This window comes from Sceloporus occidentalis, unplaced genomic scaffold (genome assembly GCF_023333645.1).
Source record: "Sceloporus occidentalis isolate IW3139 unplaced genomic scaffold, rSceOcc1.0.p SCAF_35, whole genome shotgun sequence".
Lineage (NCBI taxonomy): Eukaryota > Metazoa > Chordata > Lepidosauria > Squamata > Phrynosomatidae > Sceloporus > Sceloporus occidentalis.
This window is the reverse complement of record NW_028317015.1, coordinates 405,167-422,148: the sequence shown is the minus strand read 5'-3', so window position 1 is coordinate 422,148 and position 16,982 is coordinate 405,167. Positions and strand designations below refer to the sequence as shown.

Here is a 16,982-nt window from a genome sequence, read left to right as displayed (position 1 = left end):
CGTGTATTAAAGTACTTAGTAAGTACCGTATTTGCTCGATTATAAGACTTCTTCAAGAAAAATGTGAAAAAAAACAATCTTGTCTCATACTCGAAGATGTCTTTAGTTCCGACCTCACATCTGTGTAGCCGATCCTCCGATATTACACTTCCACCTTCTACTATAGCCCCCCGGACGCATTATATACACGATTGTATGCATTCAAACACTTTGTGTCAAAATACGCCAATACGACTCCTTCTTTCCACAAATATTTCCCATCCCCTAATTTACACGTCTCAGAACATATAAACCAGTTCCATGCTATAATGAATACGTGGGCTATCACATACTTCCAGGCCAACCAAGTGGCCCCCAGCACTAGATCAGCAGGCGGCTCACTTGCCATTCCTTGTAATACTTGAGTGGATTTATTCGTAAAGAAGTCAAAATGTGTAAGCTACAAAAATGCCTTTTGCACCACAGGCTTTATTATCCAGCACAGTATATTTCAGTGTTAAAATACGAAGCACATTAAACGCAATATGCAGATTGTTTGGAAAAATTAGCTGAGTTTTATTATTATTATCTTTTATTTATATAGCGCCAACAATTTACGCAGCGCTTAATACAATACATATATTCAAGGGGTAGATTTACATCTTTATTGGGACAAAACTTGATGTCCAACCACTTGTACAATTAATAAGGATTCTTAAGAGAAGGTACAAAAAAAAAGGCCGCAGAAACCTCCAATACACTGGTTCATCCGCCACATCATGAGGGCAGTAAGGAAATGGGTGAACAAACCATTCCCATTTAAAGAGAAATTTAGACCCGATAGGAGTGCTGTTGTGGGTTACTTAACGTCATAGCACAGACATTAGACATGCATTTTAGGTTTTGAAATCCCAGGCCAACAACCATAGGTACTGCTAGACACAGGTACTTGAAAAGTAATACCAGTGTCTTCAGGAGAGGACGCCTGATGGTTTGTTGTTGCATTTTGGGGCTATTTTATATATATATATATATATATATATATATACACACACATCATATATACCAATGTCTAAGGTTGCCTTCCAGACTCTTAAATAATGCTGACATTTCCCCAGAGATTATCGGTATGGAAACACTGCCTGGCGTAGCAGGTTTTGGTCAACTTGCCAGACCCTGTGACTCCTAACTGTTTTGTGTATCACTAATTGAACCTGTTCTTCTGATTACATAGGAAGGGACTGAATGTTTTAAACCTTCCAACATGTAATGGTTTTTAGAAGAACTGTCTGACTGTCACCCCTTGCAAGTCATAACTACAGAATTGTAGTCAGCTGTCTGCATTGTAAAAAGCTTCTTGTCCAGAAAGCGTCCTTTTTGAAGGTTTTAATACATATTTCTAATACTGCTCCAAACGCTGATTGTGCTTATTATCCGGCCACTAGATGTTCTCCTTGAGGAATCTCATAAGAAGTTGAGTTCCTCGTGAGGTCAACAAAGACCACGCACAGGCTAAAAATAATAAGGAAAAATATATGTCCTATATCTATAAAGCAGTGACATACGGGAACAAGATACAAACTTAATTTCACCTAAACACAAGCGGGAAAGATAAAAATCCTCCTCTTTCAACTGATGAGTGTACTTTAAGACTCAATCATATAAAGGGAATGGAGGAATATGGTACATGCTGCCCTGTAAGAAGACATAACACTAGCAAACCATGGACACGCAGCAGTCCGTTAACTCGTAACATTTTCTACCAAAGGAGTTACTTATTGAGATTATTTGCTCCAGTCCTGTACCGGTTGTATAGATCAAGCTCAAATTTAAACTGTTAATTGGGATCGGTAACACGGCAATAAAGAATGGGAAACCATAGGCCTGGGTAAGTGAGATCCATTCACCTATACGTACACTATGGAAGATCCACAGACCACCCGTGTATTACATGTATTAGAGCAGTTGCACTGCAGCACTCCATGTCAATCAGGTATTGCCAATTGTCATATCTGTATACATGACATAAAACATATCGATCTAAGGGGCTCTGGAAAACATTAATTGGTTCATGCTACGAACATACAATGCAACCCCTTCTATAGTACAAGAGGAAAAAAACCGCATATGCTTTCAGAGAAAAAAAAATGAAGACAGGGTTAGCAATAGACCCTTTTCCGAGGCCCTCACGACGCTGGGAAGTGTAGTTTCCAAGGACATTCGTGCAATACAAACCGTGACACTTTACACTACACTTCCCATGATGCATCACGACCGAACAACTCACTTCCGCCTCTCCTTCTGTGTGCCGACGAGGCAGGGCGAGGGTCGGCGATAGGCAGAGATAAAAAGCCACCGACTGCCAGTGCCGCGATTTGATGTGTAATGCGGTATGTAGGCGGAGGAATAAACGGTTATCGTCCTGTAACCTTACCGTGGGAGTAACGAGCCGTTCTTACCTGCCTGCTGCTCCCTGAATCGAAACTGCTGAGAGGTCCCGAAGCGCACACGTCACTATCCCAACCCACCGGCAGGCAGACAGAAGCAGTCGAGAACCGAACGTGCGATGACCTCACCATCGATTGGCTAATCCCAATCGTCCACTATGACCTATGTACTCACGTGTTTTATGTGACACATTGTAAAGCTTTGTGTTTATTGCCTGTGATTTCTATATTATCTGGTCATTATTCAAAAGTATAATCAGTGCAAGGCCAGCTTATATTTTACATTACTAATATACCTTTATACATTGCAGAAATGTTCTATATTATATGTTCAAAACAAAGCAAATTGGATTCATTTAATCCAAAAACTGTAATAAAGGCAGCGGTGAAAATTTCTAATTTAAAATGTTACTTTTAACAATTCACATAAAAAATAAACAATGAAACAATTAATGAATCTTTCACACATATCACTATAGAGCCAACAAAAGACATGAACAAAAAAAATGTACCGTATATTCCGGCGTATAAGACGACTTTTTAACCCCAGAAAATCTTCTCAAAAGTTGGGGGTCGTCTTATACGCCGGGTACTAACCGAGTACCGGGTACTTACCGAGCCGGAGAGTCCCACGAATCTCTAGGGGAGGGGCGACTGGAGAAGCCGCCCCCCCTGGGCCGGTCTTCAGGGCCGCGCCGAGGTAGGTGCAAGATCGTGATCTCCCCAACTAGCCCTGATGAGCAGGTCTGGCTGGGGAGATCACAACCTCCCTCTAACTAGCCCAATATTAGGGAGCTCGAGGTCTGGCACTTCAGACTTCGGCTTCCCTGCTCCCTAATCCCGCGTAGTGATGAGGGAGCAGTAAAGCAGAGGTCTGACATGACAGACCTCACGCTCCCACAACTGGATGGAAGATAGAAGATGAGAAAGGTAAGAGATGGAGAGAAAGAGGTGTAAGTGCAGTGTATGTATGTTGGTGTGAGATGGTCAGTGTATTTGTAAGCTGGTGTGTGTATATACACGTGTGTATGTATATATATATATATATATATATATATATATATATATATATATACATATGTGTGTGTGTGTAAAGGCACGGGTGTGTGGTGAGGGCAGTGTATAAATGTGTATGTATGGACAGGCGTATGTGTAGATATATATGTGTGTGTGTAAGGGCAGTGTATGTATGTATATGTCTGTATAACAACCAGCCAATCACCGGTAAGGTACATCGCTTGCCGTGATTGGCTGGTTGTTGTACGCTTGGTAGAGGGGTAGTCTTATACGGCGAGTATAGCCCAAACTCTATATTTGAACTGGAAAAGTTGGGGGTCGTCTTATACGCCCAGTCGTCTTATACGCCGGAATATACGGTAAACAGCCTGTAAGAAGTACATGTTCTTTCTAAGTAGATTCAGATTTGGCGTTAGTAAAGCGCGAGTGCTGGAGCATGTGTTGCAATCACGTGACAGACGTACTAGAGGGTCACTCTGGAATTGTATGACATAGCAGGTACTTGAGATCTTTAGATATGGCCTTGCAGAGAGTGCCACAGAAAGTAATCACCCTGATAAAGTAAAATATAAAGACTCGTTAGGAGGGCACCCAACCCGTGCCCTCCCCATCCTCTACCCTTTCTCCTCCATTGTTTCAAGAACCAAGAGCCTACAGCACCGAAGGTCCATCACCCTGTTACGACCATCTGCTTTGTATAAGAAGTCTGTCTAAGAAATATGAACCAAAGAGCACATATTCCTCAAATTCAACAGTAGATTGCCAAGATCTTCCAAGGAACTTGTGAAAAAGCACATTTCTTAAATGCTTTATGCTTTAGTATTTATTTAATGATCTTGCTTATGTTTAACTGCTTGAATAAAGCTACAAGACCAGGAAACTCCAAAGCATTATTTGAAAAATCTAAACATTAGTGGTTGCCAGCCAAAGAATTTAGGAGCCAACTTTTTTCTTCCCTGATCTTGTTTTTATTTGCATGTATTACCCCCTGGCGTGCAGTTAAAGGGTGTTTATCGTGGCAATACAACATAAAACACACCTTTCTTCAGAGGTACAACCCTTTACGACAAGGGGTATTTCACACTATAAACACACGCATGTTTAACCATTATTCTTACACTTACACACGCTAACACCATAAGATAACAGACACACAAGCTAATGTCTTATGCTCACAAATACTAACACCTGCCGGTAACACACATGCTAACACCATAGACTAATATATACACTATATGCTGACATACACGCTCATGCTACACGTATGCGCCAACACAGCCTGTTACATAAAAAGGAACCCAAAATCATCAATGCGTGTTGCAGCGTGTTTTCCAGTGATACCCGTTAACCGCATCCGTGTCTTATATACTGATATTTTCTATGATGAAAGGTACAACTCACTCTTCAAAAAGGGTCATGAAAGACATTTGGTTCTTTGTCTAGATAAGGCCTAGAGTTGATGTCTGATCACCAGGGCCTAGCATAGTGCAGAATAATTTCCAGGTGTAGGTTTTCTACAATGAATTTAAAGAGCCCCTCTGGGGCAGAGAAACTCGCTAAAAGGACTGCTTACTGGAGGCAAAATCGGCACGGGAATTCTCATGTTGTCCAGCTTTGGGGAAACGCGCTTCTGCTCCGATGTCACCAGTTATTCTAAGCTGAGCGACAAAACCTGAATATAATGGGGACTCGAGATGGTTTTGCAGTCCATAGATGGTGATGTATATCAAAATAATTTGACTGTAAAGATGTTGCAGAATTGCATCGTTTTATCATCCAGCTTTCTTCATGCCAGACATACTATATAATTATTTCTTCAACTGATTTGTCACATTTACCTATAAAACACAATAATAATGCATTTTACGTTTATTTGGTGTTAACTCTTTGGATCCAGCACAGCATCTGTACACATAACGCAATTCACACTGACAGGGAATTGGCACTCAACGAATACAGTCTATAATCGCAGAGGGAATCTTGCGCATGCGCTCTCCTCAACCTGGAAAGCGCTGGGTTGCCAGGTGCCGATTTCCAATTGGTCCGCCAGTGATGTCAAGCCACGCCCTTAGTTACAACCGAACGGTTTGGTTTCTACGTAAACATCCCGGCAAGATGGCGGCCCCCAGGACGTTCGGAAAAACTTCACGTTACTACATTGGCAATGTGAAGCAGCAGCTTCGGCATGGTAATGACGAGGGGAGATTATTAAGATTAAACTACGGAAACTACGGAAATTCAACAAAACGTGAACAATTGCATATTATTAACCACAAAGCCATGTAGGGGGTGTGAGATAATTAACAGTTTAATGTTAATTGATAACGTGGAACTGATATAAGTACCATACATTTTAGGACTGTTCCTTTAACAGTAAGAGATGATACATGGATCTCAGCTTGTGTATTGTGATCTCTCACTGTATGTGGCTGGCACTGCCCCTTGAGCTGCTAGGCATGCCCTTATACATGGCTAGCCCCGTCCCCTGATGAACCGCTCCATCAGTTAGACAATTATTGAATCTTTTATACTCGCTTTACATTTAATGCATAAAAGACATTTATGTTTATTGTGGTTTTATCGCGTGGTGATGCTACAGCAATAGTCTCATTTCTAGATAGTCCAGCAGCTGTTTCAACCCTGCACCTTTTCTGAAACAAACAGAAATTAATTCACTAATGATCATCTCAGAGGGACATGAGAAAAATATATTTGTTGCCGGGGCCTTGCAGGCTTTTTCTGTATTCCATGAACTCTGGCTGGCAACATTAGTCTGGGATACATGCCTGGCTAAGTGGTCCAGAGGCGTAGATGTCAAGATCACACTGGCACTACTGGCATAGAGACATAGAATCTGATGGCAGATAAGAACCATTCGGCCCATCTAGTCTGTCCATTTTTCCTGGTAAAAAGCATTCAATCCTAATACTAATCAGTCTGGATCTTATATTCATGAACCATATGCCTATTCCATGCGTGTTTAAATTACCTCACTGTACTAGCCTCTACCACTTCTGATGGGAGGCTGTTCCATTTATCTACCATCCATGTATGTATCCCCCATGCTCATTGGGTGATATCTAGTTTTGTAAAAGACACATTCACCAAAGTGCTACACATAGATAGCCCATACAAATTGCATAAATGCTCCATTAACGTTCCTGTTACTCTAGACATCATAATGGTGATCTGCAAGAGAAGCATACAAAAAGGCTTTAGCTCAAAATCTTCAAATCAGGAGCCACGGGGGGCATTTAACTCCGCCGCTTCCTTGCCAGCTCTCCCATGTGTGTATTCAACGAACCCCCTGCACATGAATGCTCCCCGAACAACGTCGCGTCATTGTAGTCAGAAATGAATGAGAGATCATTATGATAGCCAATTATACCATGTAAAGAATGTATGCAGAGAACAATTTATTTAAGCATTTTGTAGCCTCAAAAAAAAGATTGCGACTGCATTCACGAGCCACGTACCCTTACAGATTTGTGTTTGAATAAATAATTATAACTTTAACAGATTGTGCCAAGCTAAACTTTGCACAGCAGCTGCAAAATTGTTTTAGCACAATCCAAAAGAAATATTTCTGACTCACTGAGCATATTGTCTTCTGCGCTCCACGCGGTCCTGTGAATTTTGATTTGCATGTACCTGCTTACCGAGGCTGACTTCATTGAAACTTCTAATAAATTGCCATCCGATACACTGACTTTAAAACAAAAAAATAACCTTTTCGGACAGCGTGAAGCAAACAGCCCTTCTTTGTTTTGGCAGAGCTTTCAGATTGACGTTTTGTTTAAAAAACTACCCGCGGCTTCATATTGAACTAATGTAATTTTATGTGAAAAGTGTAAGCTGCGATTTTACATATTCTTGGCAAAAATGAAGCACTAAAGGTCCAGATCCTGAGACTTTCATTTGTATAAAGGCTTTAGATGTTAGCCTATTGATCATAAAATAGTGTGTAGGGTTTCTTGGAATAATTGCATGTTATTAACCCTTTTAGAGATTACGGCATCCAGAGGGTCTATTTCAGCTCTAAAAAATCTGTAAAAATGGCTGGATTAATCATAAAAGCCAGTTAGCCTTGGATTCGAAAATTCTACTTTAGTAACCTAATTTTTGATATTATTTTTTAATAATTTATTATATATATTTATATATATATATATATATATATACCAGGGAAGTATTAGGGTGAATGATCAGATTTTAAAATTCTAGAATATATATATTTGTGTGTATCATATGTGTAATCAGTTCTTCATATCTCTGTTTTTTCACTTCCCTTATTGATTCCTGATTATTTGTTCCTTAATTAGCAATTCCCCAAAGTATGAAAAAGTAGAAATTCTTTATAGCTTGGAGATAAATCGGAAAACCATGTATGCCGTCGCTAATTGAAATGTGTTTATTGCCTGCTTTCAGGATATGGAATGTATGTTTATGAAAATTCATTTTTCCGCTATGAAGGTGAATGGAAAGCTGGTAAAAAACACGGTAAGAAAAGATTATTGGGAATTGGATCTGTAGTATTGTAGCCCAAAGGCATTAAACGAGAACAAGCTCAGTTCATGTGACCCAGTCCTGCCCAACATACATTTGACTAAGTGGGAGTTATAGATGGATCACATTAGGGACCCAGCTGTGGTGTCCCTAAAGGCCTGGAAGGTATATGTGGTTTCCCACACCCAAAAAATAAATCAGAACAACAGAAAGGGTAATCTAGGAATTTAATGGCGCTATATAAAACAATAAATAATAATAATCCTCTGTTACAATTGCTGAGAAGAAGAGACATCTAAGGTCCCAAATGCTTATTGTTTGTGCAATAAAATGTATTATCTCTGACTAAATACATTATTATAGCATAGAGCGCAGCAGTAGTGTTAAAGCCTAACTTTCGTAAATATGGTTTTATATAAAAATCAATATTTTGATCTTGATGCTGGTGAAAAATATGTATAACTGATCTATAATATGTCTTTTTTACAGGTCATGGGAAGTTTCTGTTAAAGGATGGAAGTTACTATGAAGGGGAATTTAAGGATGGTGAGATGACCGGCAATGGATTGCGTTACTGGGCATTATCTGGTTAGTTTCAGTATCATTAAGCAGAAAAGTTATTGAATCTCTTTTTTATTATTGTAAACTATCGGCCAGTTCGTTGCAACCAAGAATCAAAAAGTTCTTAATATTTAAGAAAACTGAAACTTTCCACTTTGTATATTTTCAGAATCAGTAGGGGTTAGCCTTTACCTAGTTATGACCTCATCGGAAATAAAAGTCAGCTCCAAACATGTAATGTCATGGAAAAAAGGAAAATAAGATTTATTTCAATTGCATAATTACCTTAACACTTCTGTAGTTAACTCATTATAGTTCATTTTCCACCATATTATAACACAATTCCATAGAATGTGCTTATAAATGAGCTTTATTTTAAATATGATTTTTAGGGTAAAAATGGTTATAAAGAACATAAACAGGGGTACATTTTATAATATACTAACAGAGGCTCTTAAGGAACTGTAAGTGACGATGTTGAAGAATATAACAAAGTCATAGTAGATACCAAAACAAAGAAACCTTGCTGTTAGTTACCACTTTTTGTAACATTTTTTAAGAACTGCATGTGAAGTTTGCAGATCGAAATGCTTTTCGCTGGGCTTCAATGTGAGAAGTTGGGGTGAGACTAAGGCAAGGTGCCGTCCAAATTAGTAGTCGGTTTGGTCCGTGTATCAGGAATCAGGAGTAAGATAAATAAGGACCAACTGGAGAAACTATTGATTGTTATAGTAAACATCTTGCATGAAATATACCGACTGGATACAAAGTTGGCTCCTTATGTGTCTTGCGGTTGTGTGAGTAGACTCTATGTACAGCGTAACTTAAGAATTGTTCCAAACCCCTGAAGGGTGAGCTAAGGTCCAAGATTAATAGTCTTGTGAAGCATCACCACTGCTAGATCTCACGTGAAGTCTCATGAGCAAATTGTACTGTTTGTATTAATGAGATAACAAGCCTTTCGGATAACAATCTACCAACTGCCACGTTAACTTGTCTTGATGTATATATATATATATATATATATATATATATATATACATACTGTACTGTTTGGATGGCCAGGGTCATTTTCCTTGTTCTTGAAAGGAAAGCAGATTTTGTCTATTAAAATAACGGTGCAGACATCGTTAATGTTGTAAATTACTATTGTGGCTGGAAACGGCTGATTTTTAATGAAAATTATTCCTAGGCATACAGTGGCCCTTTATCACTCCCATCACTCCTGTGTTCCAATGGCTGTTATGTTCCCTAATCCAAGTTTAAAGGGCTAATTGATCGTTGAAACTCTTTTGCAATTATGTTGCAGCTAAAAATGTCCTTGTTTTCCATGAAAACAGCTAAGTGACCCCAAACATATATATATATATATATATATATATCTCACTTGAAGTTACCCATTTGCATATACAACACAGAATTATTCATGAGAGACATGGTGCCTTCAAGAACAGAGGAGCTCAGCAGGCGATGAGTTACTTATGCTTAATGCCTGTCTAGATTTTCACTCATTTGATTAATATATGTCTGCTGTAGGCATGATGATATAACGCCAGCGGGAAATAGAATACTGCTGACGGTGTACCACCCCTGCCTACAGTCTGTCTGGAACCCTGATCCCATCACTAGTAGTACATATCTTTAGCTTAAAATTCATAAGTGATCTCATTCCACTCCAATCTTTCCTCCCACTCATTTAGGTATTAGAGTGAACCCAAATTTTAATTCCAACAGGCAGCTATAGCTAACTGTTCCATATACATTGCCTTTACCCTATATGATAATGAATTGCTTTTATTCATGTAGGGAAAAAATGATTGATGAATAACTTAAGTTAATTTTGCTTTAGCACATAATCTTTATGCAATTTCTGTATTATTATTAGACGTATGATTCTGTGTCTTTATGCCCTCTCTGTGTTCTTATACCGGCACTTATAATACTTTTACTTTAATTAATAATTATAGTTACTTTTAATTCATTATTAAAGGGTTTATGCAGTAGAACGCACTGACTAATATTTGTTATGCACCGGAGTTACACTAAGAAGGATGTTTTTGAAACCCCAATGATTAAACAAATTGTCAAAATTTCAAATCATACTTGCAAATCAAAATTGTATGACCATTTAGGCTCCCAAAAGCCACTTTACTCTGGGTCTTGACCATGGGATAGTAGCTGGCTGTAGTTCAAATATTTGAGATGAATCAGTGAGTATTTCGGCACCGTAGGCTAAGTATGTTCTGTCTAAGATGAAGAAGAAATGCATTATACTGTAGAGGCATGCCTATACAGCAAACTAACAATACTTCCCATTCTTAAACCATAGGCGTTTACTAGGTACTGGGTGAAGCAGTTTAACAGATTGTCTCCAGAAACTAGTTTAACTGGGAATCAAGAACACCCCCTGACTTGGTGTACAGAATTCTCAGCCTAGGCTGTTAAATGACTTGTAGTAACCCTCTGTTGCCACTTGATGGCAGCCCTGTGATTTAGGAGAATTCGAGTTACTTCGGTGGCAGGCGAGCGTCTTCAAACCAGCGACTGATGGAACTACATAAACATTAGTTTCTCACATTTCCAAATGTTATTAAGCATAGAATAAATAATACATAAAATATAAAACGGTCTAAAGATGTCATTTTCATTATTGAATTAGAATGACATCATTGATATTTTTGGGGAATGCTTAATGGTCATTTGACACAAAAGCAGACACTGACAGGCTGTTGCAGAAAAGAGAATTTGGCGTCAGATAACAATCACTTGGCCCATCTAGTCTGGCCATTTTTTCCTGATGTAAATAAAGAGTCAGACTTTAATCAGTCCCTGGTCTTAGTTTCAGAACCCACAGCGCCACGGAATATGAAAACCAATATATATAAACCAATAAATAATAATACTATACGTATCCCAGGCATGTTTAAATTCCCTCCCTGTATTAGCTTCTGCCACTTCTCAGTAAAGTTTAATTCCTTACATTATACCTAAGCCTACGACCCTCTAGTTTTATTATAAATTATGACCTTTTGTTCTAAGTGACAATGTATTGTTTTTATATGTTTTAGCAGACATCAGACATGCTAAAGAGTTCAGTTATTTATTTCTTTTTAATGGGACCAGCACCTTTAATTATCTCAGTACAGGATTTTGTAGAAGTGCAAGAAACTCCAATACGTGTGCTCGGCGTGATACAGTCTGCCTTTCAAATCATAGTCTTGGGGGTTCATTCCTAACTTTCCTAACACTATAGATTTTATATATTTTATCATCCCAAAACTAGCAGGTCTGAATACGTCTATTCTGAGATTTAAAGCAAAAAAACCCCAAAAGCTTATTTCTTCTTGCAACAACAATTTCCTTAAACACAGCATTGAACATTTTACACAGTAATCTGGTTATAATAAAATAAGTAATTCCGTTTTCTAGTTCTTCTATCAAAAAAGATTACGCTATGTAACTTAATAATGAATACAACACTACTTGCTCAGCTCTAATTTACTCAGTCCGTTAACAACCGCCGGTGAATAAGGAAGATTTAAAGCATTGTTTATGTTAAATTAAGTCTTTAAATCAATACATCGCTCTTAGTGGTTCATACATGAATACTGATGCTGGCTTCGGTTAGGTTATCGACTTTCAACAATTATCTTGGCTTGTTTTCGCCCGTCGGTTAATTTTATGCTTATTTCACAATAGTGTATAATGTGATGGCGACACCAAAAGAAAAATAGATACGTCGACACGGCTGCGCTGTGTTCATCAGGACTTATCTCAGTAATTGGTGAAGATGTAATTGGCCTTTCATTGATTCTTAAATACCACCCCATTAGCTTGAAACGGATAATATAATCACCAATGTACTTTTGTTAGGGTAGCGGACACACAGTCTTCTTATAATGTCAACGCGTTTTACATCTTGTAGGGAATACATATTCCGGTGAGTTCCTGAACGGGGAACTCCATGGTCACGGTGTGATGCAGTACAAAGATGGCGGAAGATACGAGGGAGAGTTTGTGTTTGGTGTAAGAGAAGGTGAGTAAAGCAATATGAAAAAGTCATGTTTTTTCAGAATCTTCTTTTTTTCTTTTTACTACGTTATGCAAGACTCTCGGGGGTTTGACCCTGAGTCACAGGGCATTTTTCCCCATTCTCAGGGTGAAGGGGTAGATTGTCAGGGTCACACATTCTGAATCTATATTAAGAGTCATTTGGGTAACTTATGTGGTGAGTCACTACATAGAATCTTCATGACGGGATATTAAAGGGTTAATATCACATGTCAATTCATGTAGAACGTTCCCAGGTATAGTAAACAACCATCAACGTGTTTACGTGAATTATATTTTTGTTTTAAAACGGAAATCCCATAGACAAAGACTTTTTGTGAACAGTGACTATTGTGTTGTAAGTATCAGTTTCATTATATGTTGTAGAAAAGTTTTGTTTTTTTAATTGTTACATTTAACTTTATTTATCTCGGGAGTGGGCAATATAAGACCCCCCATTATGAGACGTCACACCAGTGCTGCATTCTGTCCCAATTGACATTAGATAAAAAATTGGCAAATATCTATTTAAATCGGTCTGTCTGTCTATCTATGTAATATTTTATGTATTAGTGTATATACAGTATTATATAATATGTATAATATTGTTACGAGTTAATTATAAAACTCTGCTGTTTGGATATAGGACTCCTACTGGATTACATGCACATTCTGAGTTACCATCTCATGCTCCCTTAGGTATAACGACTCTCCTGTTTTAAAGATGCTGTTCCACTTAGAAAAATAGGTTCTGGATGCGGTTAATTACTTAAGACGTTTCCTTAATGACCTTCAGTGGTCTGCAGAGCAGTATTGATAATGTATGTTTTCAACGTGATATTTTTTTTATCCTTTTTTCTACAGGGCATGGTATGTTAATTGACAAAGAAAGACAGACCTACCGAGGAGGCTTTCACAAAAACAAAAAAAATGGAGAAGGGCAAATGAGCTTCAAGTGAGTCACCAAACCAGATTAAATAACAATGAAAGTAATAGAAGACATGTTTTTCTTTTTACCCTAATTATTATTTTATTTGTTTATTGCCCACATACCGACTTTAAAAATACATGTGAAGAAAATGTTGGTATGTGTCTGTAAATTCTAGTCTTGTGGCATGGGTCATGTAGTGCCGCTTGTGTCGGCCAGAGGGATATCATCACCCTGGTCGTGCATGGTTTCTAATCTTATGAAACACATGTTTTGACGTCATGCATTCCAAATGGGTTTCCGAAGATTCAAGTGTAACGCAAGCTGGCTACATGTCAAATGTTTCATTTCCTTGGCACCTCAACTGTTTTGGGTTGGCACAGAAATAGCAGCAGGTGGGATCCATTCTATTAGTGGCGAGTGGCACCAGCGTGACAGCGCTATCTGAGACGAGGGCTATCCCACAGGAAAAAAGTTCACATGTAGTAACACATTTATTCTTTGTCCCCACCTGACACATTAGGGCAGCAGTCCAAAGTTAGCATAAGGCACCATATAATATGATAAATAACCGTATAAGCTCAGATGTACAATATATGTGTTGGATTTGGATAAATATGAGCTAATTTTTTGCCACATTTTTCTATATTGTTATGTGCTGTATAGATTAATCTGCATTTTGCTGAATTAGCATTACACGAACGTACATATAATTTCGATAAATTATGGGCTGGATCCTATCACCAAACTACATTTATTTGGAGTTGGTCTTACTACAAACTTCTAAAAAGAGCTATTATAGATACAATATAAATGGCGTCCACAAATAAAACCACTAGGAAAACGTTACAAGTGATTGCTATGGTAACAACACCACTTTTTAAACTGCAGCAGAATCACGTTTTGGATATAGTACCCATAGTTTGCTGTGGGGCAGATTGGAATATCTGCACCCTGACCCCATTGGATACCTCCCAACAGTCCTTGTTTTCACCGGACAGTCCTGAATTTCAGACAGTGAGTATGATGGGCTGGCTGGGGAGATCTCCTGATTGATTGTAAAATCAACGGAGCAGATCTGCGTTGTAACTTCCACTTGGCCACCTTTTATATACAGTTCTAAACATTGGCTATGGTTCCAGAGCCACAGGGATAAATATGGTGCTTTAATGACTCCCAATTCATTAAGAGATGTTCTAGAGACACTCCTGTAGCTGCTCGAGTGCCAGGTTCCGGTGTATTACAGGAGAAAGCTTTAGTCGGGTGCCTTTATGATATAAAATACTTCTTTTGTTCCGTGTCTCAAAGACTACGGGTCCGGGAAGCACAATTATACTGGACGGACCTTGCAAATGATCATCAACCTTTCTAAACCTAACCATGGCTACATGCCATGGGGATCTCATAATATATATAAAACGAGAGCGTTTTAGGTTTGTTATACAATGCCATTTGAAATATGGAAAGTCTTAGCATATGTTCTCTATTATATTGCAGTAATCATATTTGTTTAGACATTACCCCACCCAGTGCTGTTTAGAACTGCGTGCAGAGACAAAATTTACACCGTATTTAACTGCAACAGCATGAAAATCGGCCAGAGATGATGCCAATAAAGACTGGATTTCAGAGATTGGGTTATAAATCGAATCTGCTTTTACTCATGTAAAAGGGGATCAGGCGGACACGACGGGCCAAGTCATTGTTATGAGCAGCTGTACTTCCACGATTAATGCACAATAATCATTTTGATGAAACATGCAAAATAAATGACGTTTTTAACCACGCCATGATCCAATACCTGTCAAATTGGGTCTAAAAGATTGAAAAACAAAACATTTTTTTTTGTTAAAGAAGTAATGTTTTGCACATGCAAAACTGAGCGCACTGAACATATTTCTCATATTCTATTTACAGCACTTTGAAATGTTAGAGATTTACGAACAATCTTTAGTAAAAGGGAATCATCTGATGGAGACGTTTGTAAAGGCATATGGTCTGTTTCAAGAAATGCAATTTTCTGGCATAGAAATTTAAAGGAAAAAAGGGACCAAGTGTTCATGATATATTATTACCGTAAAGCTGTTCGTGATATATTACAATATTATAAATGGTGCTTATGGTGCTGAGACAGAACCCGTCAGAGATCTTGGCATAAGTACAATCATCAGCCATGGGGCTGTTCTTGAAAAGGATGGGGTCAAATGCCAATCCTGGACCAAGCACAGTCAAAGGGTCCTTTGATATAATGTCCCTAAACTTGATGCTTAAACCGCCCCAAAAGGTACTCTGGACAATTCTGTCCGACATGTGCCACACTAACAACAATGGCTGCCAAAGAGCCCACATGGGGAACTGGGGAAGGATTCAGCATTGATGTTTGGAAACCCACATCCAGGATCCATCCTTTTGTAGATTCTGCCTGGAAAGAACGTTGGTAAAAGAAGAAACAATGTAAAATGGCCATATTTGCAGACAGAGGTTACAGAGCAGTTATTACAATTATCATACTTATTATTTCAGAAACGGAGATCATTACGAGGGAGACTGGGTGCTGGATCAACGACAGGGACACGGTGTTCTGCGCTGCTTCGATGGAACCATTTATGAGGTAACCCGCAGTATTACCCTACACACAGCTTAATATTTAGCTAAACCCCCAAGCACTCAGGGACCTTGTTGCTTCTCTATCTTTAAGGGCTCCATATCACCCAAGTGTTACCTGCACCTCTTCCCTCTGGCACTCATTGTTTTCATTTTAAATTAACGCAAATTGTATGTCCATAATGTGAAAGTACATTGTGTAATTCTGCATTTATATTGTTGTTATTATCATTTATGGATATGCTTGCCAAATTCATATTTACAATCCAGATTACACAACTATAACGGAACCCTCCAAAGATTGCCGGGCGAAATAGGGTACTTATTTGAGGTCTCAGTTTAAATGCCTAATGAAGGTCCTGTGCTTTTTTTCCAGTAGGGCTCGCTTTGCTTTTTAATGTTCGTAATGTTTCTCCATGTGTTCTCCTGCAATGTTGTGCAACACTACGGCGCGTGCTGTGACTTTACAAACAAATCCTATTTTACGCCTTTTTTATCCTTAAATTGAAAAAATAAAATGTGTCCTCATCCATTACAAATCTACCTGGTTCCCAAACCTGTACGCTACCTGTACCTAGGATCGTGTGAAAAATACATCCATTATTTTGAAATTTGGGATCTAGCATCAAAATATGTTAATGTGCCACGCGGAAATATTGGTTGCAATTATGCTCCATTATATATCAATTAGCGAGCTGCTGTAGCATCGCTAGACACAACACAGTGGTGTGAATCCACAATTTTGCAAATGACTGTTGAGAGAGATCATTCTTTTGACTCAATCCGCTTACAGTTTCGTCAGGAGAGGTCCCTTAATTCACTAGCCTGCAGTGTTTGTAGAGTATATAGAAATGCTAATGAACTTCTGAGTACTTCATTAGTCATCCGGC

The 16,982-nt window shown here is 38.6% G+C and overlaps 1 protein-coding gene across 1 annotated transcript in view; it reads left to right on the top strand.

The window, feature by feature from the left end:
• Positions 1-5,558: 5,558 nt before the first annotated feature.
• The window catches only part of MORN1 (MORN repeat containing 1), an 87,144-nt gene continuing 75,720 nt past the window's right edge, over positions 5,559-16,982 (top strand). Inside the window, exons 1-6 of the mRNA XM_089487821.1 lie at positions 5,559-5,631; positions 7,872-7,943; positions 8,439-8,537; positions 12,436-12,546; positions 13,425-13,515; positions 16,012-16,099. Of these exons, the coding sequence (XP_089343947.1) occupies positions 5,559-5,631; positions 7,872-7,943; positions 8,439-8,537; positions 12,436-12,546; positions 13,425-13,515; positions 16,012-16,099 (534 nt within the window). The remainder of the gene's footprint in view (positions 5,632-7,871; positions 7,944-8,438; positions 8,538-12,435; positions 12,547-13,424; positions 13,516-16,011; positions 16,100-16,982) is intronic.